At 46.9% G+C, this 27,250-nt stretch overlaps 1 protein-coding gene across 1 annotated transcript; it reads right to left on the minus strand.

The window, feature by feature from the left end:
• Positions 1–969: 969 nt before the first annotated feature.
• On the minus strand, positions 970–26,832 carry TRPV5 (transient receptor potential cation channel subfamily V member 5). Its single transcript, XM_055335276.1, has 15 exons — positions 26,705–26,832; positions 24,511–24,608; positions 24,218–24,340; positions 23,629–23,766; positions 23,294–23,392; positions 23,013–23,188; positions 22,518–22,664; positions 20,396–20,608; positions 8,412–8,498; positions 8,238–8,314; positions 7,821–7,986; positions 7,556–7,622; positions 5,380–5,648; positions 1,918–2,024; positions 970–1,216 (listed from the first exon to the last, which is right to left on the minus strand). Exons 1-15 carry the CDS (start codon positions 26,830–26,832, stop codon positions 970–972), a joined length of 2,142 nt encoding a protein of 713 aa, XP_055191251.1.
• Between the last annotated feature and the right edge of the window lie 418 nt (positions 26,833–27,250).

Genomic DNA, 27,250 nt, shown 5'->3' on the forward strand with positions numbered 1-27,250 from the left:
TGGTCTATCCATACAGTGAAATATTATTTGGCCTTTAAAAGGAATAAAATTCTAATACCTGCTGCAACATGGATGGATTTTGAAAATATTACGCTAAGCGAAATAAAACAGACACACTAGGACTAGTAATGCATGATTCCACTTCCATGAGGCACCTAGAGGAGGCAAATTCATAGACACAAGGTAGCGTATTGGTTTTCAGGGGCTGTGCGGAGAAGATAGTGGGGAGTTCATGTTTAAGGAGTACAAGAGTTCCGGTTCCAGATGATGAACTCGTCCTGAAGATGAAGAGTAGTGATGGTGATGCAACAATATAAGTGGACTTAATGTCACTGAATTGTATCCCTGGAAGTGGTTAAAACAGTAAATTTTATGTTATCTGTATTTTCCCATAATAGAATTATTTTAAAAATAAGACAAGGGTAAAGAACATTTCTTCTTGAAGTTTTCTAGTTGGGGTTTGGTTGCTAGGTAAGGAGTGAGTCCTACAGGGGTATAAGGCAAAGGGAAGGGCCACGGACCTTAGTGCCACACCTGGCTCTTCCCACGGTAAGCCTTGTGGGACCAGGCAGGCTTCACAGCTTACTAGGTTCTAGTGCCTGTGTGAGGCAGAGAGAGAGATGGTTCACATGACAGTCTAGTACCCCTACCTCTTGTCTTTGATGGCCAAGTCCAACTTTGCTTGAAGAGATACCTTCTTTTCTCAAGATGTGGGACTTCCAGGAACCAGGGAGATATGTGGGGCAACAGATGCCCACTGCCCATCTCCAGAAATGCTGATGTGAAGGGTGAGACATGGCCTTTAAGAATTATTCTGTTGAGCCCCTCCCCATGATTAAGAGGCATGAACATTAGATACTGCCCCCCATCTAGGCCCACCTGTTTGCCAGGCCAACAGTAACACGGGTCCTCATCATAAATGATAGATATTGTCCTCTCCATCCCCCTCGCCAAGGTCCAGCCCGAGATTCACATGTCCCAAGGTGTTGCGACGAAGGATCTCCCAGCCCGGTGGCTGCTGCTGTGAGATGTGGTCCGGGACAGGGAAGGGGTGGGGGGTGCCAGAGAGGCTCTGGCTAGGGTCCCACTTTCAGTCACAGAAACAGAGGGCTGTTTATCAGAAAGCTGCTCTTGTCCATCCTCCTTGTCTGAACCCTTGAAAGCTTCCACGTAGCGAAGTACTCGCAAAGGATTTTGATCATGGTGGTTCTCGACTCTGAGGAGGGCAAAGAGGAAGGGACTCAGTTGAGGTGAAGAGAAAAGGACCGTGATGAGAAGGAGAGGTGGAAAGAATGCATGAAAGAAACATAATCAAGAGGACAGGGGAAGGAAGGGACCAGAGTCCCAGGATCAAATGGAGGGAAATTCAGTAGAATGGAGGGTAACGTGGGATAGAGACCAAAGAGGTAAGCAGTCAGGATTTGGAGGGTAGTGGGGCGTGTGTGTGTGTGTGTGTGTGTGTGTGTGTGTGTGTGTGTGTGATAGTCAACATGAAAGAGAAAATGAGAGAGGGGGGAGAGCCGGTCAGGAGCTGAAGGTAGAGTATGGAGAAGGTTAGCTTCAAGGCAACAATATACTAGAAACGAGGGTCAGGTAGTAAGAAACCTAGAGCAAGCTGGGTTGCCCATGCCCACATCTGAGCACGGACACATATATGGCCTCACAGATATTACTGCCCTGATGTACCCAGAGCCTGGCATCAGCTATCAGGGGTCTTGTCATCCTTGTCATCCTCCTTGTTGGCTCCACCCACCTTTCCTAACAGGTTAATGCAGTCTCACTTTATAGAGTGATGTCTTCTTTGGGTCCAGTTGGGGATCTTAGGAATGAAAAGGTGCGTAATAGATGTGGAACTGGTCACCCTACTCCCATGACCTCACACTTGTTGGCAGTTCACACGTACACACAGTCACTCACCGCAGGAACCAGCGGTCCCCCAGCCCATACTGGCACCCGCAGATCCCAGAGCGAGGCCACAGGCAGCGAGGCAGCTTCCGCTCCAGCATCACCGTGGTGGCCACCACCTGGGAGGAGTGAGAGGTAGAGGAGACTCAGAAAGTCACGAGGTTTCAGGGAACACTGGAGGCTGCCGACATAGGGAACAAAGAAAAACCTGTCAGATACGGACACCAGAGACTGGGAAGATGACAGTCCTTTAGCCATGCCCTAGCCCATGCCAGGCATCCTGCTACGTGCTTTACTCATCATTCATCGTAAAAGGAGAGAGAATATCTTATGAGTGTTTTCAATAAAACTGTGACCCCTACATTACTATTCACATTCATAGAAAATGAGTCACTCCAAACTCATTTCATTTGCTTTTTTAAAGTCAAGCCATAGACTAGCTATCTTGATTTAAATAAAATGATTAAACAGAACCTCTATGATCATGGGGAATGAAGCGATGCTACCAGTGTTCAGGGAATTTGCAGCAAATTAAATACCCATATCCTACAAAGAAAAAGAGTAGGTTAATGACTGTAAACTTGGCAGGGAAAGTTCCAGGGGCACGTCACATGTTCTGTCCTTTGACCAGCCCTCATTAATTACTTAGATGAAACATAGAAGACAAGCTTATCAAATATGCCTGTGACACAAAAGGGGAGGGATATATAAAATGTGAGACGACAGAAGCAATATAAAAATGATCTCACTAGACTGGAATGCTGGTCAAAAACCAATAATCTGAAATTTAAGAGAACCAAATGTGAGGTCCTCTGTTTATGTTTAAACCCAAAGTACCTGTGTAAGTACAGGAAAACAGCAAAGGGGCTTCACGAATGAAGTTGCATAACAAAGATGCAGGGGTTCTAGTTGATCATGACCTTGGTAAGGGTATATGGTATGTCTGCTAAGACACCTGACTCAATTTGAGGTACCATTTATACTGTAGTGTCCAAAGCAAGGAAAGGTATGATTTATGCTGGATTCCTCAATCCTATTAGGACCACTCTAGTTTTGAAAGGACTATATACAGTCCTGGTTAGTTGGAGGCATTAGTAATGCTTAAAGTAGCCCCATTCCCCATGTCATATTCTTCTTCTCGATTTCTTAGTTGCACCAAGTTCCTGCCAATGTCAGAGCGCTCAATCATTTGTTCCCTTTCCCTATATAGCTCTTCTCCTTCTTTATCTTGAAGGAGACATTTAAGGGGCTCCTGGGTGGCTCAGTAGGTTAAGTGTCTGCCTCCAGCTCAGGATGCAGATCCAGGGTCCTGGGATCAAGCCCCCCATCAGGCTCCCTGCTCAACAGACAGCCTGCTTCTCCCTCTCCTTCTGCTACTCCCCCAGCTTATGTGCTCTCTGTCAAATAAATAAATAAAATATTTTTTGGAAAGGACATTTATGTGTCCTGTTGTGCCATCAGTTAGCCCCTCCACCTTGTTCTGGTAACAGAACCTCTTACACTTAGAGCATAACCCCTTTACCACCCTGTCCATCAGTCAGGGAGGACTGGACTGCACTCAGGCCTGGCTAATTAGCCTAATCTCCCCTAAACTCCACCACCATCATCACCCCTCTCCAGTCCTTGGCCTTCACCTCAAATTCAGGGATGCACTTATGGCTCAAACCTGTTGCAATGAGATGGAACTTAGACTGGATTCTCAGAAGAAAGATGCTCTCTGAGGGGGTACATATGGCACAGCATTAGGAGGCATGCAGAATACAACAGGAAAGGGGCCCTTGGAATTGTGCAGTGCAGTACATTTGCTCCTTCCTTTGGGAATTCGGAGCTTCTAGAAGACATCTCACCAACATGATGGGAGAGACTGACTTAGGAGAATCTGGATAGGAGAGCAGGACAGAGAAGCTGATGTCACGTGGGAAATAGAGCTACAGACTCTGGCCAGATATGCCTAGAGCTAGTTTAGTTCTTTAAACTTTCCAGTGATGGGAACCAACATATCCTCCACCCAGTGCCTTTCTTTCAAGTCTGTCTGAGTTTGGTTTTCTGTCCCTGTAACCAGGAGTCTTGATTGATACAACCTCTAACCTTCATCTCTTTCTCTGATTCTTCTTTCCTGGTTAATTCTTACCAATGTTGAGGGACTCATCTTAAATGTCACTCCATCAGGAAAACATTTCCTGGGATGCCTGGGTGGCCCAGTGGTTGAGAATCTGCCTTCAGCTCAGGTCGTGATCCTGGGGTCCTGGGAATCAAGTCCCACATCGGGCTCCCTGCAGGGAGCCTACTTTTCCCTCTGCCTATGTCTCTGCCTCTTTGTGTATGTCTCTAATGAATAAATAAATAAAATCTTAAAAAAAAAAAAAGGAAAGCATTTTCTGACTTTCCTATCATGCTCCTCTGTTGTTTCCTGTTCTTAGCATCTTCTACTTCTCTGTGATACTTTTACTACTTTCACTGTACAGGCTTCCGGGAAGTCCACTGTTTAATGGCAGAGTTCCCAAACAGACTGTAGGCTCCATGATGACACAGATGCCATCTGTTGTGTTCATCCCAGCGTTCCCAGCTCCTAGACATTTCCCGACACATTATAGCCTCTAAGTAATCATTTTTAAGTGAATGGAAAGTCTGAGGGGATAAATGATGGCTGTATCCAAAAGTCTGAATGGTGGTCATACAGAAGAGTGTTTTCTGTGTTATATGAGAAGAAAAGACTGGGGCTAAAGAATGGAATTGTAGAAAGATGGCTTTCAGCTCAAAGCAACATGGACATTTGTAGCAACAAAAACTTTTGGAATATGGAAAATCTCTCCTCTTCCCAACCACTCTCCAAATCCATATAATAAGGTCCTAATGAGCATTAAAGTAGATATTAAATGACCCTTTGACCAATGAACAATTAATCACTGGGTAGGAGCTCAATTAGAGGACCACTAAAGGTACTTCCAACTCTAAAATTGTATTATCCTCAATGATATAAAGAAAAAATCATAGAGAAACAGGGAAAAGCAAATAGAAGATAAGGTCTACATTAAAAAGTAGAATATGCAGGAGCACCTGGCAGGCTTAATCGATAAAGCATGAGACTCTTAATCTCAGGGTTGTGAGTTCAAGTCCCATGTTGGGTGTAGAGATTACTTAAAAATAACAAATTTTTTTTAAAAATAAATAATTTTAAAAAATAAAAACTAGAATATATAAGATTAAGACGGTTTCTAGTTCTCACTGGACCCAAGGTTGACTGTCAGTCAGATCTACTTTGCCCCTGTCATCAATACCTCCCCTTGAATCTACCCCATCATACCATTTTACCCTCCTTTTGTCTCTTCCTCTACCCAAATGTTCCTTTGTTGAGATGACAACCCTACTGGATTATTCTGTGACTCTTCTAAGAGTCGTCTACCATAACATATTCCATTGTGATTTTTCTCTTCATATTCTTCCCCTTAGTAAGACTAACACTAATAAACTCACCTGGGCCCTCCAGAGCTCGTCCCGCTCATGGGCCACCCGCCAGTGTGTGTCACCCATCATGGCGATGAATAGGTTGAGCATAAGCAGTGTAGCGATGATGGTGAAGGCAAAGTAGACAATGCCAAACATGAAGGGCAAGTTCACTTCGTAGTTGGCAGGCCCATCAATGACGGTGAGGAAAAGCTCAAAGGTGCTGAACAGTGCCATAGGATAGTCATAGAATTGCCCCAGATTGGCTGGGTCCTCTGTCTGGAAAATGACATAGAACGCTGCTCCGCCCAAGAGTGGGCATGGAGTTGGGGAAACAGGGAGTTATCACAATAAGCATGGGCCTAATCATAGCTCCATATACTTACACACTTGCAGACACACATATACGCCCATCAATGTACATATGTACATATGTGACTGTATACATGTAAGTCCCATTCTACATTTGGACCTGGCTAACCTTGAGATGTCAAATGACCAAGTTCATCACTCTGGACAATGTTAATACTCAGCCATTTAACAAAATGTGTATATAAAGTGTGTGTGTGTATGTATGTTATATATATATATATATATGATTTTTTATATATGTATGCACAAAATAAGTGACCTAACTGCTTTTACAACTTAGAATATTTAAAAGACAATTTGTTACAAGAATGCATAGAATCTTCAACAATTTCAAAGAACCAATATATGAAATGGCTAAAAGAAAAGCACCTTTAAAAAAAAATCTCAATGGCCTCTAGATAACCACCCATCACTCTGAGATTCCCTGGGTGAACTCGGACCATTATGGAGAAGGTTTTCCTGCTCAGTGTGGAGCCTACTAGTCAATACTGGGCATTCTGGAACTTTAGTACAGAATTAGAACCTTTAAAAGACTCCTGTCTGTATGGGGAACTGAAATACAAAGTAATCTCAAGAATGGAAATAGGGTCTCTGACAAAGCATTGCTTTTTTATTTACTGAAGCAAAAAGCAAGTGCAACAACCAAGAAGAGATGGCTTAAGAGATTCTGGGTATAGGACATATACAGAAGGCTACTCTGTCACCATGATCTAATTTTGTAATCGGTAAGTCACAATACCATATACTATATACTATACATATACCATATGCAACATATGCATACTATATAACTACACACACACTATGAGCAGTAATTTATGATGTGTGCAGATGGGGGGGAGGGAGGGAGAAAGAATATATAAGGAATATCCCAAATTGGTGGATTACCACAGTTTTACTCATCCATAGCTCAGATCTTGGGACTTTTTTAGTCTACTGTTCGGTAGGAATCCCTATTAAATGGGAATTCCTCAGATAAGAATAGTGTCCTCTGTACTAAAAGCCATGGTCTTTTAGAGTTGAGGGATCTTCAAATACTGACTAGGACATCCCCCTGTCTTTTGGATGTTTGGTTGCAGACATTAAAGACTGGACTCAAGTTGCCAAATCTTACCTCTTCCATCCCCTAGCACTTTTCCCTAAGAACTTTCTCCTACTCATTCACTGCCCTCACCCTCCATCGCCCTCTCTCTGGTTGTTATTTTCTGACTGTGCTCCCCTCTCTACCCTGAGGCTCCCCTCACCCCACCAGTGGCTTAGGCTGAGACTGAGCTCGGGCTCCCTCTTTCCCCAATCTCTCTTTGTATCTCTTTTTTCTTCTGTTTTCCTCTCTCATTCTCAAACTCTCCAATATCTTTTTTTAGTACCTCCTCTTTGAATTCTTTCCTTTTCTCCCAACTTCAATCACACGTAGAAACAAAAGTGTGTTCCATGTTATTGAATCTCTATGTTTCTTTTTCTGAAGTGTAAACACAGTAATTTGCACTGTCTCTGTTTGCTCACATAGTTTTCTGAGATCCGCAACTGGCCAGTCTTTCCTGTTTAATGGCTCTCCCTCTTGAAAGCTCTTCTTCTATCTCTTCTTTAAAGATCTTGCAGAGTGATTGGATTAGTCAACATGAATGTTATTGGCCCATAAATTCAGAGCACATGGTCTAAGCCAACCTGAGTGACCCTGATCCTATGGATATGAGTGTGCTTTTTGACTCAATTTCCACAGAGGTCCCGGGGCTAGGGAGCAAAACAGAGTACAAATGAGAACTGAGCAAGACTGAGCGAACTTTGAGGAGAACTGGACCCCATGACCTAGTAGAAGAGGGGACAGTGCTCTTACCTGAGGCAAATCCCAGAATAACCACAGCCATCAGCCAGCAAAAACGCATGAGGTCTCCAAAAATCATCTACAGGAAAGGGAAAGGGAGGCAGGGTGGAGTGACCCTTCTCCACCTGCCTCTGTGCAGCCAGCCTGCTAGATTGGAGGTCCCCTAGTTTCCCAGGATTCACTCAGAGCAGCGTTTTCCTGTTTGCTTCAATTTCCTCGCTCTGTCTGGGAAGATCCTACAGCTGAAGCCAGAGGAAGATGTGGGGAAAGCACTGACCTTCTGGATCATGATGCTGAAAGGACCAAGCATCTGGAATCCTCGAGCGAAGTACATAACACTGCACCAGCCCAGCACCAGGGCAATGGACATGGGCACCATCTCCCCGTTCATGTTGGAGAGCCGCATCACCATGGTCACTAGCACCATGCAGGCATAGATGATGCTGCAGGCGTGGTGGGGAGGCAGGGAACAAGGAGTGAGAGAGGTAATATTCTTGGTCCCCTCAAGGATGGTGAAAACTTGGGTGGCATCCACTCAGGCTTACTTCTTACACTGAAAGCATGCATATGAACCCACTGGGGAGAAATCCCTGGAGGTGAGAGTCAACTGAGGTCCAAGTCCTGGAGACTAAATGGGAGATCTGGAGTAGTTCTGGCAAGGGAAGGCAGGGGACTGAAAGGAAGGGACACTCACATGATGACATGGAATGGTCCCCCGAGGATAGTCTGTCCAAAATAGCGAGAAGCACCAACCCTAAAGATGTCTGGGATCTGGGAAGAGACCAGTAAAACATAAAGACAATGTGGACTACAGTTCATCCTGGAAACCCAGTATACGACCTCAGCTTGGACCCTGATTGTACCTCACCTCTAGGAGCAGGATGATCACAGCCCCGGTGATGGTTACCAATTCCCCCACCAGACGGATTTTATCCTGCTGAGTCACATAGGCTTCCTGAAGGGATAAATTCAGGGTAAGAAGTAGTTTTTTGATGGATTGAGAGTCAAATCTTTTTTGGGGCAAGTGGTCTAAAGCAACTGAAGTCCATCCCAGATAAAGAAAAGCTCTTATTATCACCACCATCACGCCCCCACCCCCACCCCCACCATTGTATTTATTATTGTAGCTAACTCAGTGATCAGGGTATTAGTCTATGTATCCATGGCTTAATATATGTCATACATGCTAATAACATGAGCCACCCCCCCCAGCATGTCACTATAATATATATTGTGAGCAGTAATTTATGATGTGTGTACCAAGGGGCTGAGATCACATTTCAGAGCATCAACTTAGAAGGCTAAACCAACAGGAAGAGATATTAGTGGCTTGGGATGGTTTCAACGATGCTGAAAGTCCAGCTTTTCCAATCTTATTGTGGTCCTTGGAAGGTAGACTAGACTATAAACATATCACAGAATTCAGATTCCAGAATGGATCCAGAACCAACTAGCTTTAGCAAGACCTTGAATAAGCCACTAAACCTCTTTGGGACTGAGGTCTCTCATCTGTAAAATGGAGACTATAATGCTTTACTTTCCAGTGTTACTATGGAGATTATACTAGATGATGTATCTGGATGTAGTTTATAAACCAGAAAGCACTGTAGATGTATTTATTCGTTGTGATTTTATTATGATTTGGCAACATAGAAAAGGTCAGGACAAAAGGTTAGAGACACTGAATGGATTTTAGTTTTGGACGGGTCCAAAGCTTAAATTTAGTTAAGGAAGTTCCCTGCCTTATCCTCAGCAGTGGGTATAGAAGGTATAGCCCTAAGGTCAAGATAAAAGACCATCCTCCTTGTGTACATGTGATTTTACAGAGAAAGTCTTACAACATTACACATGTGTAGTGATAGAATTCTGCAATAATGATTCTTGACATTTGGGGGGTTATGAGTGCATTGAAGAGTATCACTGAGACTGTAGATCCTCTTACCAGAAAACTATGTTCAGATATATATAATCCCCACATGAAATCTTACAAATAATTTCAACACATTCAGGTACACTTTAGATTTTGTGGAACTCTCTTCTCTAAGATTACCTTTCTGAGTACTGCACCCAAGAAAAGAATTGAGAGTCCCTAGGGCCAGCGAGAAAGTTGATGATCTAAGCTAGGAGGGATGTCATCCCTCATTAGGCATAAGGAATGCTAATCATCTCTGCTCTGCTGATATATTGGAACCTCTAAGCATCCCTCAGCAGGCTACTTCAAGTGTGTAGTCACTGGTCCAGTGAGAGGCATAGCTTTGAAATAGGAAGAGATGCTATGTGGTAGGAGATGATCTATGAGATAAAGAAGATACCACCAGCAAGACCCCCAATGGTTGCTGGGAAACTGATAGCTCAGAAAAAGTCAAGGATATAGCCTTTTTCAAAGAGTAGGACCAGACTTACCAACAGAGGGTAGAAATATTTCAAGTAAATCCTATGGGACCAGGAAAGATCAGAAAAAGAGCTGGTATCTATGTGCCTGGTAAACTACGTGATCTAACAATCTGTGGCTAGACTTCAGTGACTTCGTTGTTGTTCGTTGTTTAAAGAATTGATACTCTCTTGACAAACTGGTCAATTTTATTTTATCATCTAATGGGCAGTTTCCCTTTTGCCTTGCTTCCAAGGCGGCTCACAGGTTGTTTGTTTATTTTGGTTTGGTTCGGTTTGGTTTTTTTTTTTTTTTTTTTAATCTCAGCGCTAACTGAATCCCCCCACCTCTGTCTTGAAATTCAGTTCATGGGCCTCGTTCTTCTTCTTTGCCCTCATGTTCCTATAGCATCTCTAATTGTAAAACATTCCAACTCCTTTTGAGAGTCAGGTAGTGAGTAAGTAGTAGTATAAATAATAAGTACGTTAACTATGGAAACAAAATAACATTAAATGCAGAAATAAAATAACTGCATCTGTGCCATATATATATATATATTTGTACAAAAATTTTGAATTCTTTTTAGAAGTTTGTATCTTGGTTAAGTATGTCTGGAAAACTGCCACCAACCTTTCTTTTATTGGCTCAACTAAGTAAAAGGACACCACCCTTCGGCCCAGGGTTGTGGGGATCACGGCGCCCCTAGAGGACAGTGGGAGAGTGGCATCAGCTATTCCCTCAGGAAATGAAAGGGTGAAACCCCAACTGATGGAGATAGTTGGGGACAGTTTTGGTCACCACCCCCTCCTGGAGCATCCCCTCACCACCACCCCTCTGATTGTTTAACATATTCCTTTACAAGTTGGAGTTCTGGGGTGCCTGGGTGGCCTAGTCAGTTAAGTGACTAACTCTTGATTTTAGCTCAGGTCATGATCTCAGGGTGGGGTGATCAAACCCCACACTGGGTTCTGCCCTCAGTGGGGAGTTTGCTTGAGATTCTCTCTTTCCCTCTTCCTCTGCTTCCCCCGCCCCAGGCTTGTACTCTGTCTCTCAAATAAAACAAAAATAAACCAAGTAGGAATTCTGGACAAGTTCACCAGTGAGTAACAGAGGTGTCCCAAGCTTTGTCACAGTTTCACTGGGATCTGACTGCCGTAAAGTAGATGCCTCCACAACTCTGTTCTCAAAAGTCCTCTCCCCTAAACCAAGCCACACAATGCCATAGTCTCCTGAGGGCCCCCTTCCTTGCTGCTGTCCAAGACTACCATACAAGACCCTCATGTAGAGGTTTTGTCTTTAATTGCTCTCTCTGGAAAATAAAAGGTAATATATATGTGTAAAAGTTGCAATAAAATAATGGTGATTTCTACAACTAAATAGTGAAAAATAACAAATGATCTAATTAAAAACTTGTCAGAGGAACTGAATAAGTATTTTTCCAAAGAAGACATATAAAGGTGATCGACATCACCAATCACTAGGGAAATGCTAATCAAAACCAAAGTGATATATCACCTCACACCTGAGAGAATGAATATCATCAAAAAAAAAAAACAGGGGATAAAAATATCGGTGAAGATGTAGAGAAAGGGAACTCTTCTGTGCTGTAGGAATGCAAATTGGTGCAGCCACTGTGGAAGACAGTATGGAGGTTCCTCACAAAATTAAAAATATAGCTGCCATATGATCCAGCAACCCCACTTCTGGGCATATATCCAGAAGAAATGAAAACAGGATCTTGAAGAGATGTCTGCACTCCCATATTCATTGTAGCACTACTCATACTAGTCAAGATATGGAAACAGCCTAAGTGTTCATCAATGGATGAATGGATACAGAAGATATGGTGTATATAGACAATAAAATATTATTCAGCCAAGAAAGCAGGAAATGTTGCCATTTGTGACAACATGGAAGGACCTTAAGAGCATTATGCTAAGTAAAATAAGCCCAACAGAGAAAGACAAATACTGTATGGTGTCACTTATATGTGGAATCAAAAAAAATGACAAAATCCTAGAAACAGAGTAGAAAAATGGTTGCCAGGGCCTATTGGATGGAAGAAATAGGGAGAAGTTGTAAAAAGGTATAAACTTTTAAAGCTTTAAGATGAATAAGACCTAAGAACCTAATGTAAAATGGTTACATTTTAATGACTATAGTTTATTATATAAATGAAATTTGCTAAGAGAGGGGCACGGGGTGGTTCAGTCAGTTAAGTGTCCAACTCTTAGTTTCTACTCAGGTCGTGATCTCAGAGTCATAAGATCAAGCCCTGCATGGGGCTCTGCATTTAGTGGGAAGCCTGAATGAGATTCTCTCTCTCCCTCTCTCTCTCTCTCTGCCCCTGCCACTTGTACTGTCTTTCTAAAATAAATACATAAATCTTAAGAAAAAAATTTGCTGAGTGGAATTTAATTGCTCTCACCAAAAACTAACAAAGAAGATAAATATGTGAGGTAATGAGTGTATTAATGAACTAGATGGTGGGAACCCTTCCACCCTGTATACATACTCCAAATCATTGCAATGTACACTTTAGATACCTTGCAATTTTCTTTGTCAATTATACCTCAATAAAGATGAATAAGTAATGGAACTATTGGGCTTCTAAACCACTTTGTTTTTCTTTTGGTTTTAAGGAGAAATCTAATGTTTCACACCAATGTATTTAGGGTTGCCTTTCAGTTTAGAATAAATAACTCTTTTCAAAGTTAAGACAGATTTTCACATTTTAAAAATGGATAAGAGTGGGATGCCTGGTGGCTCAGTGGTTGAGAGTCTGCCTTCGGCTCAGGGTGTGATCCTGGAGTCCCAGGATTGAGTCCCACATCAGGCTCCCCGCAGGGAGCCTGCTTCTCCCTCTGCCTGTGTCTCTACCTCTCTCTGTCTCTCTGTGTCTTTCATGAATAAATGAATAACAAATTTTTTTTTAATTTTAAAAAATTAAAATGGACAGGAGCATTGAATTTTGATGAATGACTTATTTATATCTATTGAACTGATAATAAGAAATCCCCCTTGGGCACTGGACGGGATGAGCACCGGGTGTTACACTATATGTTGGCAAATCGAACTCCAATAAAAAAATATACAAAAAAAAAGAACTCCACTTTCATTAATCATCTCTGTGAATTAAATCTTAAACTCAAGCAGGGAATGAACTTTCCCTTGAATTTTCGAGAATTTTATTGTCTGAAGACTGCATTCAAGATTTTCTGTCTCTATTAAAAGGTTTTTGGGATTTGTGGCCTTTCTGAAAGGGCTTTGGGACCAAGATTGTGTTTGGCACAGTAAAATAGAAGACACACTCATTCTCAGGGTCCTGTTCACTCAGTCTCCCAGTTCTCTCTCAAACACAATCCTTTCCCTCAATCCACAGCGCTACTTCCTTAATGCAAACCCATGGTCCCTGTTGTCCAGTTTACCATGAAGCCAGTTTCTCCTCATTTGACCCACTCCCCTCCATGGTTCTGGACTGGTCTTTCTAAATGCAAATGTCATCACAGGGCTTCTCTGTTCACTACCTTTCCTGGCTCCCTGAAGTCTTCAGAATAGAAGTGAAAGGAAATGGGGTGTATGGATGGTTCATCAGTTAAGTGTGTGACTCTTAGTTTCAGCTCAGTCAGGATCTCAGGGTCAAGATCGCAGAGTCCCTACTGGCTCTGTGCTCAGTAGGGAGTCTGCGGGAGATTCTCTCTCCCTCTGCCCCTCCCTTCACCTGCATTCTCTCTCTCTCTCTCTCTCTCTCTCTCTCTCTCTCTCTCAGATAAATAAGTAAATAATAAAATCTTAAAAAAATAGAAATGAAGAGAAGATGGGCGTGGAGGTGCTCTCTAGGTCTTTATTGTAGCAGAAATTCCATTGATAATGTCTAAATTTAATTAATGAATAAAGATATGGAAGCATATTTTTCAGTAGTGTGGAGATAACAATAGGAATGAAAAGTTTAGGGGTGCCTGAGTGGCTCAGTCAGTTAAGTGTCTGCCTTTGGCTCAAGTCATGATCCCAGGGTCCGAGCCCCACATCAGGCTCCTTGCTCTGTGGGGAGCCTGCTTTTTCCTTCTCCCTCTGCCTTCTGCTCCCCCTGCTTGTGCACTCTCTTTCTCTCTGTCAAATCAATCATCAATCAATCAATCAATCAATCCAAAAAAAAAAAGGAATGAAAAGCTTAGAGAGGTAAAACCTGGTTGCCTTCACAGAATAAGACCTATGTCGGGAGGGGCTGGCTCCAACACTGGTGCTCTTCATTATACTTGCTCTTTGATTTTTAAATCATGCACATGTATTCTTTTAATTAGAAGTGCCACTGGGAGATGCGAATTTAAATAAATAAATAAATAAATAAATAAATAAATAAATAAATACGGCCTGAACTTACCAAACATGATGTACAGAACCCTTGCTGGTCCTGCTCTTTCTCTGTGTCCTCATGTTCTATGTGACACTCCAGCCACATTGAATCACTGGGGTTCTTGAGTGTTATATCAGGCCTTTGTGTGGACTGTGCCCTTTTCTTAAAATGCCCTCCTCCATCCTGGTTCCTGGCTGACCTTTACTTAAGCCTGAAGACTCAAGTAACAGCATTTTCCTTCTGGGTCTCCTTACCTGTCCCTCCACACCTACCTCAGGGGCTCTCTCAGAGTCACATGGCACCACTCTGCTTACAGACCTACCCAGCACACTGTAATCATCAGGTATTCCATGCCTCACCAGTAATCTCAGAACTCCCTGAGAGCAGGAGCATCTTACTCCTTTTGACCCACAATGCACAGTGTAGTGGGTGCTCCATTGATTTGAAAGAAGGAAGGAGAGAACGGAGTAGGTAAGCAGCCAGGTGCACACCAAGGATGATAGGAGAGTTACAGAAGGGAGATAAAGAAGGAATTAGGAAGCTGGGCTGGGGAAACCCATCTGGAGGTGAATGGGGAAATGGTCACAAAGAAGTGGGCTTTTCCGGGATTTTGAGATTTGTAGCTCAAGGTCACCTAAGTGGGCCTGGCTAATAATATACTGAGAAAATACTCTAGCCTGCTCCTCTAAAAATAGATGTCTTTCAGTAATGACTGGAATTCTTTACATCATCATAAGGCTTGGAATTTCAGGAGTTGTCAACAGCCAAATCCCCTGAGGAGGCTGATCATTCATACTTCATTGAAGTGAGCCTAATGACCTTGCTCTCATTTACCAGCTGGCTGAGCTCATCGCCTCGCCTCGAAGGAAATGCCCAGAGGGGGTGGGCATAGCAGAGTCAGAGTCACCTGTACCAGGGTGGAGACGGGCAGGGAGCACAAGCAACCCAGAGGAAGTGAGAAGACAGCAGAAACAGTGCTCAAATTCTAGTCCTAGACCTTCTTCTCCTCCTCGAAACCCTAGATGGCAAAGGAATGAAGTTTCCAGACGGGTCTGCTGGTTCATAATGAGGAATTACTCTTATCCTCTAGAGTACGCAGGGGTTCCTAACCAGGGCTGCTCTTCATGTTTGGTGTCCCTCATCCTGAGATTAGGAATAGCTGGACAAAGTTGAGAGTGTGGCAGGTGCTGGGGGCTCCTCAAAACCAGAGCCATGAGTTTCTCAAGCAATGGGACCTCTAAAGAAAGAAGACTGGGTTCCAGCACCTCACTCTGGAGAGACAAATGGCCTAACTTGGTAGTTAAAGGTAAAGCAGATCAAAACCTGATACCAGTGCTGCCCTTAGGGGCTGCTGAGTGTCTTTGCCAAAGTACTTAACCTCTCCTGGCCTCAGGTTCATTGTCTTTAAAATGGTGATACTTTTCCTTAATAATTAGGGTATCTATGTGGATTAAGTGATAAAATCCATTGTCATCCAAAATGTGGTCCACAGAATCAAAACATCAGCATCCACCAGGCAGCTAGTTAGAGATCCCAGGTCTATCAGAATCTGCATTTTAACCAGCTCCTCCAAGCACTGATGAATACATGTAGCAAGCCCTGTGCACGAGTTATTTTTTACCTCCTGGCCTTCCTACTTCTGTTTATCTCTTTTCTTCCCTAATTTGCTGTGCTGGTCCCACAAAAATGTGGTTAGAGTCCCTGAACAACAGTGTGTAGAGTTGGATGACAATTGGATTTTCAAATAGCTGTGGTGCTTTGGGTTGTTCAGACCTAGTGAGGAATAATGATGTGTAGACAGATCACTCCCACTGATCATGACAGGTAAAGGACAATTATTATTATTATTTTTTGCACAAAGCAAGTTTTTAATAAACGATTCCTGAATTATTCAATCTGTTTGCTGATTTCTTATTCTTAGGACAGTGTTATTTCTCTTCTTCTTTTGTTAAATTTTAATTCCACTATAGTTAATATACAGTGTTAAATTAGTTTCAGTGATTCAACAATTTCATACATCACCCAGTGTTCATTGAGATAAGTAAGTGGACTCTTAACCCTCTTCACCTATTTCACCCATCCCCTCTGATAACTATCTGTTTGTTCTCCATAGGTAAATGTGGGGGTTTTTTTTGTTTGTTTGTTTGTCTCTTTTTTTCCCCTTTGCTTTGTTTCTTAAGTTCCACATATGAGTAAAATCATATGGTATTTGTTTTTCTCTGACTGACTTATTTCACTTAGCACTATACTCTCATTCATGCCATCGCAAATGGCAAGATTTCATTCTTTTATAAATAAATGGAAACCTATGAGTCATTCCTGCCATAGTCTGCTCTGTTCTCCTCTACATCTAATCCAGGGTGCAATAGTGATGTCAACCCCCCAGCACATCTCTAGGCCATCCCACCATTATCTCTTGCTTGCTGAACTGTAACAGCCTCTTAACTGGTCTGCCCACATCCACCCTGGTGCTCTCAAACCTGTTCTCCACCTTACAAACAGACATTTTTCTAAATCGAAAGTCTCGTCAAGCCCCTCCTCCATTTAAAATCCTTCTGAGCTTCCCATAGAAAGCCCTTCTGACCTTTGGCATGGAAAGCAAAATCTTCAAGATGGCCTCCAAGGCCCTTCATGGTTTGAGAAGGGTCTGCCTGGACAACCTCATCTGGCAACTCCCCTGAGCTCCTGTGCTCTAGCACTAGCTCTTCTTTTAGTCCCCAGATGTTGGCAAAGTTCTTCCCGCCACAGGGTTATTGTGTGTGCATGCTTACTGCCTAGGACTAACTTTCCACCTCCAATTGGTATCCAGCTCTCGGCTTAGGTATATTCCTCAGGGACGCCTTCTCTGGCTTTTCAGCACGCCTACGACCCTGTTACAAGCTCTCTCGTAGCATCCTCTCCTTTTTCTTGTCATCTGAAACAATAATGTGAATTGTAACAATCACAGGTTGTGATGACATATCGATTCATTTACTTAATGTAAATCAGTCTATAGACTCCAAAAGGGCAGAGATCATGCGTGTTTTGCTCAGATCATTTGAATTCCTAATGCCTACAACAATGTCCAGGCTCCATAGGCTCTCTATGGTTATTTCCTTAATGAACAAATTAATGAAATTTTTTGGGGGGGGGGAAGGGTAAGGGAGAGATTGAGGAAATCTTCAGGAGACAGAGGAATTTCAACAAGAGAGTGATGCCCTCTTGCTGAACAGCCCATGAGGAATCTAAAGGATCAGAGTGATTGACTTAAGATTGGAAAGTTGTAGACAAATAGACATCAGAAATGGAAGCCAGTAGTTTTCAGCCCTGGCTGAATATTATGATGGCTCAAAGAGTTCTCAAAAATACCACTGATGGGGTGGGGGCGGGGAGTGCGGTGGTGTGGGGCTCAGCTTCGGATATTCTGATTTATTAGGTGTGGTGTAACTTAGAAACCAGTATCGTCACCAGCTTCCCATCTTGGTTAAAAGCCACCGATCTAGTAAGAGGTAGGATCTGTGCAAGGTCAAACAAATATTTGGTTTCAGAGTTAGAACTAAAACCCAAGCCACCCAGACTCCCACACGTTGAGCTTTCTGCTCTCCTGGAAATCCCAGAGAACTAGCGCTGCACCACATGTCGTTCTGCCCAAACCAAGGAGACATTGAATGGGGGTAGGAAATCAACTCAGTTCATTAATAGAGTTCTTAGAAAACTCTGGAAAAGCACAACTTTTATGGCTAAACAATGAGGAGTCAGAGAGAAGTCACCCCTCATATATCTCCAGAACTTGGAGACACACTGCATTCCATCCTCATATCTGTCTGCTTTTGTGTCATTTGTGCCACGCATATAAATAGCTGAGTTTTCCCTCTCGTTTCAACTGTCCTGAGAAGGTAACTCTGGGCTGCTCTCATGGAGCCCAGTGACTTCTCTGGATCCCATGAGATCCACAGAGGAAATCCTTCAGTGACAGAGAGAGCCCTCTGCATCCAGATTTATTAGTCTAATTGGAGAATAAAGTACTCATTTGTCTAAGATAAAGTTCCGTGGGCTAACCAACATGTCAATGGTTATATTGATCAAGTTGAGACACTACCGGTGCATTTTCATTTTTCCAAAACTCTCGAGTAATAAAAAGTAGAAAAAAAAAGAGATAATTTCCTATTATTTAAGAAGTCCAGTATATCCTGAAAGCAGGATCTATCAGGTCATGGTGATAAGTTTAGGAGCCTCTGATGTAATCCAGATGGACTTACTACTGAGCGAGAGGACACAGAGATTCCAGAAGCTCAGAACAAAGTTCAAGGAGTAACTCCAAACCGTAGGGACCTTCCTTTGGTGGTCTTCGCTACCTGAACCCCTTACAAAAGCATTCTCAATCTCTTAGCCCTACCAAGAAAAGAACATTGGAAAGTTACGAGTCTTCTATTTGGGCTAAAGTATTTATCATCTAGGTGGAAGACAAAAGGGTCAAAATGGTAAGGGTGGGGGAGGAAAGAAAAAAAGAAGGAAGGGGAGGTGCTCTCAGCTGTGATTCTGTTCCACCTGGTCCTGAGGCAAGGGAGTGGGGATCTGCTAAATAGAGACCGTCCAGATCAAAGGAACATGTTAGCCCTGTGCCAAACAGCAATGGGCACAGAGAGAGGAGACTCAGAATAATGGATTATTCAGCATCACCCAACTCTGAGGCCAGAATGCTATCTACATTCTAAGTCCGGAAAATCCCCCAGGTAAGCCTGAGACAAAGGAAGACTTTTCAGACAACACATCTGAGAAACAGGGCCTGGAATGTTGCAAAAGCCCAGCTGCCCTCAACTCATTCATGTGTGGGCATTTCCCCCATTTTCAGTCTCTCGCCCACCCCACGAGCCATCTCCTCAACATCCTGTGTGGCTTCCGTGCCAGGGCCAACCTCCATGCCCAGTTTGAGATGCATGGAACAGAGCCTCCCCACCAGCTCACTGGTGCTCGCTCTAACCAAGCAGCCGCATCACACTCTGAATTGCCCTCTCCAGGCAGCAAACCCGACTTTGCCAGACACCGGCTCTGGATCCATGAGCACACTGAGTAGATACCGAGAGGCAGCTGCAGAAGCAAGAGAGATGGAGTATCCTGACCCACTCTGGAGTCCAGTGAAGCTCTACTCTATTGCCTCTCTGGGTATTCCACTGACTTGACTCAAGGTTTTTGCTCCTTGACTGGGCAAGCAGCTTAGCTTTTCTTTTAGACCCAGACTCTCTCTCTTCCTAGCCGAGGCTGCATCATACCTGCGGCTGGCCCATCCTGCAGAGAACATAGATCTCCAGTCACCTCACTCTTACTTGCCTGGCAAAATTCCTCTTCCTCTGTCTTTTGCTTTCTGCCCACATACCTGCACCCACTCTTGACTGTTTCAGGTCACCAGGACGACAACTTCGGTTACCCACGAACAGTAAACCAACGGAATGCAGCCATACTTGATCATATATGTTCAGGAACATTCATTAGAGTCTACTTGTCCTGTCCCCTACAAAGGAGAGAATTTGCTCCCTTTGACAGCAGACTCTCAGAGCTACTCTCTACCTCTCCTGAGCCATCCTCACCACCCTGGGCCTCTGAAGGACACTGTAGAATAGCAAGCCTGAAGGCGTCAAAGGAACCTCAAAAATCATTTACATCAACCTGCTACTTAATCCGGGCATCCTTCTGCAGCAGACCTCACGGGTGGTCAGACACCTGACACATTATCACCAAAGCCCTCATGTATCGACAGTCCACAGAAGAGAATGCAGGCCAGGAGGGATGTCTGTGTTGCCCTCACAGAACAGAAAGGGACTTAGACATGGACTTGGAATGCAATTTTCCTCCCTTTTGAACAAGAGGCCTTGCAAATTGTAAGGAAGTTTACAAATGTATGATGTTTGTAATACTAAGCGTTCTTTCAGGGTTAGTGAGGAAACCCACAGCTCCCGGGGCAAGTGCACTTTTACTCATTGGGTCGCCTTTTTTGGTCTCCTATCTCATGGTGAATGTGTGTCTGGGTGATCAGGAGCCTGCAGCTGCTGGAGCCCAGTGAGTAGTGCCTTTGCTGGGGAGTAACCCTTTGCTCTCCTGCACCAGCACCCCACGATACCACTCCCCTCCGGCCCTTTCCAAGAAGTGTCACCTGCAGTAGTTTCTGCTGGAGGACGGTGTTATCCCGGGGGTCTGTGCGGTTGCCCATGCGGAACTTGAGGGGGCGGTAGATGCAGCACGTGGTGAAGCAGATCATATAGAGCGTGTACAAGGCACCCAGAATGTAGAAGTACCGCTGCCCATATTTCCTCCACTTGAAGCTAACCAGTTGCTTTACTGGGGTCTGTTCCAGGATCTGGCGAGCCTGTCATGGAAGGAGAGCACTGATGGGGTGACTGACATAGTGGGGCGTGCAGGATTTCCCACCAGGTCCCAGAGGGCAGGGAGCTAACAGCGCCATCATCTTCCCTCCAGTTAGACAGCCATTTCATTCACAGACAACTAGTCAATGTTGGGCCTCCTGTTAGTGCTGCGGATGATCTATTATAGAGGCAAACACAAGGCCCTATAGCACCAATGAGGGATGAGCGGTCATTAGTGGAGCGAGGCAGGGGCAATTAGAGGAGATCTCTCCACGAAATAGTGGCAGTTACCAAGGCAGGGTGGTGAGAGAGGTCATCTCCAAATGAGGTGTGTCTGGAGACATGAGAGGACCCATGGCGAGGGCAGGCAGGAGTTATAATGGGTGACATAGATAAGAAGCTGACCATTGCACATTGCAGATGCCACAGGAGGGAGCTTGAATGGTCTTTCCAAAGGCAATGGGGAGCATTGGGGGGTTCAAGCCAGGAAGCAGTCACATTTGCTTTGGAAGGAGAGGAGCAATAGAGGCCCAGGGGGTCAGATGTGGCCATAATCTCAACCCCCAGGGTGGGCTGGGGCTCTGATATGAGTACACATTGAAGGGGTTAAGCACACATCAGACCGTGGGATGGACGGGATGATGCATTTGAGAAAGTGAGAAAATTCAAAGCACAGCTGGAGGAACTAACCATTAGCCAAAACAATATCTTTTCCACTGAACCCACAGGGAAGGAGAGGCGGTGGGCGGTTGCTGATGTGTTTGGCAGGTCGGGGCAGACGTGGAAGGAGCTCCGGCCAGAGAGCCTCTGTTTGTGCCATAACTGTGTGGGAGTCTGGGCTTCTGATGGAACTAAGCAGGAAATCTGTGAAGGATGTAAGAAGGGCTAGGAATTTTGCTAGGAATTTTGAGGGAACGTTAAAGTAGCGGGAGCAAGGCGAGAATAAAGCCTGTGGGAGAACACTGAGAGCTCGCAGGGACCAGAGGCCCAGGATTTGTGTTGGCACAATTCGCACAGAGAGACTGGGGTTCTGATTCCTAAGAAATCCTGCTTGAAGTTTTTCTGGTTCCAGGAATATTCTCTGAGCAAGATCACACGAACTGGCCTTGCAAGCTTTCGTCTATCTGTCAGCACTAACGAGTGTTCAAGCTTTTCGGTCCTAGAAGGGTTCCTAGGACTGTCATGTTGCAGATAAACAACAGAAATTATATCTTGCCGCTATTTTGGAGGTTCCTGCTGGAAGCATTTTCTCCTCTCTGCTAGAGTCTTCAACCAAGTCTCCTTTGACCCCGACACTCCACTCAGTGCTATCTGAATGGCATGAGTGGTCCCCCCCACCCTCTGGAAAGCTCTCTTTCTGTTCATCTTCTTGGTAATTACCAAATCTCCCTTGAAGACCCAGCTCAAGCCCTTCCTCTGAGACATCTTCTTATCCAGGACAAGTCTCTTGACCTCAGTTTTGCTGTCACTGCGCATAGCAAGACCCCTCCCATGGCATATGTCATACTCCATTGTGATTACGAAGGACAGGGACTGGAATGTGGGGAGGCAGACTGACAGGAACTGGGATTTATTTATTTCTGTATTCAGTTCCTTGGACAGCAGCTGGGACTCAGAAGGTGTTCAAGGTGGAATGAATGAATGAATGAATGAATGAATGAAATATAGGAAATGACTTCCATTAGGAGAGTCCCTCAGCTGAAATGTTCGTATGACAATGGCAAGCACAGGGGCCAGAGCTGGGCAGAAGAAAAAATGCAGTCAGACTGGACTTTTCTCCCAAAGGCCCCATGGTGCTGTTCTCATCTCCAGCTATGAAAAGGCAGGGAAGTGTCTGGAAACCAGGGTCTGGGCAAATAGACCATCTTTGCTCAGATATTCGACACCCCAGGTCCGCTGTGGCACCTGTACCTCTCGTTTCTTGGAGGAAACCACCAGCTCTAGAAAGGACACATCCTCTCCCCAGGAGTCGATCTCCGTGAGGTCGTAGAGAGTGGAGGTCAGCGGCCCGTACGTCCACTGGATGTGCTTCCGCTTCTGCATCAGGTGCTGGAACATCTGAGGGGACACGGTGCGAGCCCGGGGTCAGGGTGAGGAGCGGCCGCGGGAGCCACTCCGCTGGGAGGGCTGCTGCCCCCCACCCCGGCCCCAACGACCCCGGGCCCCACCTCCGTCGCCCGAGCCCCCGTCTCTGCTCACCCGTCTTCCCCACCAACCCTACAAAGATCTGAAGGACGAGGACAAGGACAGGCAGAGGGACCAGAACTTGGGTGACCAGAGCCGACACCCTGGGAGGACCTTCTCAGAGCCTCCCGGCAAGGGATGTCAGAGGCTGAGGCTGCGCAGGGCGACCTCAGGGGAGCCGGGGAGAAGCAGGACCCCCGGGGCCCGCCGAGTGTCCCTCACCACGGTGTTGCCCTCCACGCCGGCCAGCTTGAAGGGGGTGAGGCCCTGGTGGTTGGGCACGAGGTCCAGGGACTGCAGGTGGTCCCTGCGCCCATCATAGGACAGCAGCAGGTTGTACATCTGGCAGGCGAAGGTCTTGTTGGGCTGGAGGATGAGGATGTGCAGCACGGTGTTTCCTGGGGGAGGACGCGGGGGTCACACGGCCGCCGCACCCCGGGCCCTGCCGTTGCCCTGCCCCCCTGGCCCCCAGCACCCCGGCTCCCCCCCAGCCCGGCTCTCACCCAGGGAGTCCTGGGCCCGGATGTCAGCTCCGTGCTCGATGAGCAGCCTCACGATCTCCTCACTGCCCACGCAGGCGGCGAAGGACAGGGGGTGCTCCCCTGTGGACACACGGGGCTCCTTGGCACAGGTGCCCGGTGGGAGGGGCACCGGCCGCATCTCAGCTCTGGGCTTGGCGACACTCGTCAGCGCCACCAGGGGCAGGGATGGAGCGAGCGCCCCGGGGGGGACTGGCTCTGGGCCTCCGCTTCCCCAGGCCTGGAGCCCTCCTCAGCCCACCGTCCCCTGCTCTGGGCCCTCCCCACGCCCCTCCTCCCAGCCCGGGCCCTGCTCCCACCAAAGTAGATGAGGTTGCGGGGGCTGCGGTGGAAAGCGGTGCCCGTGGCTCTGGCAGAGACGCTGGCCCCGCGGGCAAGCAGGGCGCGCACCAGGTTCACGTTCTGGTTCACGATGGCTATGTGCAGTGCAGTCTGACCTGGCCCGGAGAGAGCCCTCAGTCACGGGGCCTGTCCTCAGTTCTCTCTGGGACAAACATGCCACAGGTAGACAAGAGGTCCCTGACAGGCCCTGGCATTGATCTGTGCCCTTGGCTCAGCACGGAGGCATGGGACTGAGGGCTGGCTCTACCTCACTGTCCCCTCCTCTTAACTATTGTCGGTAGGGTGTACATGTCATCACTCTGCTGTTGCTATGAAAGAAGAGTTTTGTCCTTTAGGGAACATGAGGGGAGTTGAAAGGAGATAAGGAACAGGTAAAGACAATCATGGATGCCTAAGGCCAAGGCCTGGACATCTGCATTCCTTCCAGCTCTAGGCCTGAAGCCTCTGTCCTGCTTCCCAGCCCACACTTCCGAGGCCCATGTTAAGAGGTGACCTCAGATCCCCCCATACCTGTCTCCACCTTGAATTACTGCACAGGCTCCTCACCTACAAAAGGCTCACACAGGGTGGGCTCCTTGACCAGCTCCGGGGCGGCCTCCATCAGCACCATGGCGGCCTCCAGGTTGTCATAGAGGGCCGCTATATGCAGCGCTGTCTCCCCCAAAGCTCCTGGAGTGAGACAGGGGGTGGGGTGGTCACACACTTCCCAGAGCCTCTCGAGGAAGGGGCTGCAGCCCCGGGCACTCCCCATCACCCCCTGCAGAAATCCTCAGCCTCTGGGGACCAGGTGGGGCAGGTGCTCGTGGCCCTTCTCCCATCACACTCAACCCTCATCCCACCTCTCTGTCGGAAGTCACAGTTCCGGTCCAGCAGAAGCTTCTTCAGGACACACAGGTCATTTTCCTTGGCTGCCTGAAGCAGCGGAGACTCTTGGATCCTGGGAGAAGACGAACACGAGTCAGCTAGAGGACGAATCACAGACAGGCCAACGGCGGAGAGAGCGGGTCAGAGACGTTCTCTACGTAGAACGGACACGAGTCACACAACGTGCGCAGCGACGCAAAGAGTTGTTTGCTGGACTCTAGCAGAGGCTCCCCTGTGGTTGCATCGTTGTCAAGCTCTTCTCCAGTTGGGGGTGATGGCGGGGTGGGACTTGGGACTGGAATCTCAGGTGGGTGGGGACTCTGTGGGAGGCAGAAGGCCTGGCCCTGCGACCCTGACAGGAGGCCACCAGGCCAGGCTGTATCCTCTAAGCTGAGTAAATGTTTTCACCCCTGCTCCCAGGCCTGCTGAACCGGCTCTCCTTAGGCAAAGGGATCTTTGAGAGACTAGAGGGGCAGAGGCACAGACGGGCCAGCTGTTGGGAGATTTACAAGCTGCCCAAATTCCAAATACCCCTCAGGGCTGCTCAGATACATGTCCCCACCGTGGCCGGGTGGGACAGTTCTGGAGTGGGGTGCGGAGGATCTTGTCCCTCTGTGCTTTAGCCTGCTCCTGACCGAGGAGGACCATGGCCTCGGGCTTCTCTGAGAGCAGAGCAGCTGGGAGCCGGAGAAGCTCTGTGGAGACAGCCAGCCTAAGGCACCTCCTTCCAGTTAATCTGTTTCTCCCCTGCCTCGATGAGCCAACCAGGAGATAAAGCTGAAGCCCGTGCTCCCAAGGTGAACACAAGGCAGGTGAGGGCTGTGAGGGAGAAATGAAAGGCAAACAAATTGACCCGTGCAGTCCCCAAGCCCCCAGGCCCTCTCTCCCAATTGCCCTGTGAGCCAGGGGGAAGAACTTTTTTATTTAATAAAAAAGCTTTTTATCTCAAGGTGGAGCTTGAGTCTGTCCATTAGAAAAGCGCTCTCGGGAGGCACCAGCAGAGCAAGGGCCAGCCCCTTCCCCATCTCACCTCCTGGGAGTACACCTAGCGCAGGGCGACCAGGGCTAAGACTCACACCCTATTGGGGGGGGCGCCACACAGAGCCTTAGCACCCAGGCCTCTTAGCCCACTGCCCTCGGCGGAGGGGGAGGTCCAGAACCCAGCTCTCTCTGGAAGACTGCCTTACTCTCACCCCGAAGTTCGGAGGGAAGTGGAGAGGCCAAAGGTTCCCTCACGGGGCCTGGGATTGGGGGTAGGTAAGCAAGCAAAGAGCCTTTCCCAAATGAGGGCTCAGATTGTACCCAGGGTCGGCAGCACAATCTGTGAGGAAAAGTGCAAAATGAAAATGCAGGACTCCTTGTTCAAAAATTAAGCATTTCGAGCCGACAACAGCAGCACATTAAACTAAGTGCAGGGCTTTGCCAAAGGCCACCTGCCTGCAAAGCTGGCCTGGCTGGACCCCAGACCTGCTGAAGTCTGCTCACTCACTCAATCCCTAGGCAGCTCTGATGGGTGACAAGCTCCCCAAATGCTCTGAGGCAGAGGCCCACCTGCAGGATGGGCCCCTGAGGTGGCCATTTTTCCAGGAAATGACCCGTCCCCGGGGGTACCAGGGGGCAGGCAGGGGCCTCCTTCAATCTCTGTATCCTTGGGATAAGGCCTATACACATTAGTGTCTCAATAAAAGGTTTAGATAAACCGAGTCTCCCTTATCAGCCGGTCTGCTCCAGGCGGCCTACAAAACAGCTCTCCTCCCCTTTTGCGCACAGTCAACTTTCATTCATACTAATGGGAATTCCTCACTCTTTCTCCAGGCATCAAGTCTTCAAAAACCTACGGGATCTCATGCCTTCCCCCCAGTCACTTGTTGCCCATCGGCCTGCACCTGCCTATCTCCCTGCTTCCATTCTGTCCCCCACACCCCTCCACCACCAGGCAGGCAGGTGAGGGTCACGGTGTCATTTTGTCCCTGGCTCTGAATCTACGTGGAGTCCCCTCCGACCCACACAAAAAGGCAGCTGGGGTCTGTAACAGGTGGGCTGGGTACACCCAAGTGCCTGGCCTTGAATGCTGGGTGGCTCCAAGGGGGAGATCCGCCCTGGGTGGATCCGATCAGAGGGCTGGGAGCTCCGTGAGGGGTGGGATGCAGCATGACTGGGGCAGCCTACCTCTTCTGTTGCAGCATGTGGGCCTCATCCACGTGCTGATCCCAGTCTTGCTCTCTGACCAGCCAGGAGGCCAGAAGTTTCTGGAGTTGGACCCAGGGTCCTTCTGCCTTAGGAAGAGGAGCCCCCATATCTTCTCCTTTCAGGTGCTGGCAGGTTAGGGAATGTGGTAAAAGGAGCTCGTCTGGGACTCCTCAATCCAGGAGGAGGCGGAGTCTATGTGGAGTTGGGAGTGAGAGTGAGTCTATCTGCCCTGTGACTTGTGTATGCAGCGTGCAGCTCGTGGGATGTGTGTGTGTGTGTGTGTGCAAATATGCACACGCCTGCAGGCACTGAGGGGAGTAGGGGCCCTGCCAGGAGAAAGCAGCTTTACCTAGAGGAGGAGGAGCTCTTTCTAGAGAGCCCCTGGGGCTCAGAACCTGCCCTAGAGCTGGGAGGGGCCAGGGGAGGGAACTTCATTCCTGGCAGTGGGCTGGGGCCACAGCTGAGACAGGGGAAGGTGCAGGAGAGTGAGGCACCAGAATATAGAGGGGGAGCAAGGATGGAGCC

Source organism: Nyctereutes procyonoides, unplaced genomic scaffold (genome assembly GCF_905146905.1).
Source record: "Nyctereutes procyonoides isolate TBG_1078 unplaced genomic scaffold, NYPRO_anot_genome, whole genome shotgun sequence".
Taxonomy (NCBI): domain Eukaryota; kingdom Metazoa; phylum Chordata; class Mammalia; order Carnivora; family Canidae; genus Nyctereutes; species Nyctereutes procyonoides.

Coding starts and splice junctions, on each gene's coding strand:
- TRPV5 (XM_055335276.1), bottom strand. CDS start 26,832: ATGGGGGCTCCTCTTCCTAAGGCAGAAGGACCCTGGGTCCAACTCCAG. Junction 24,341..24,510: donor CTGTGACTTCCGACAGAGAG/GTGGGATGAGGG, acceptor GTCTCACTCCAG/GAGCTTTGGGGGAGACAGCG. Junction 7,623..7,820: donor TCAGCATCATGATCCAGAAG/GTCAGTGCTTTC, acceptor CCTTTCCTGTAG/ATGATTTTTGGAGACCTCAT.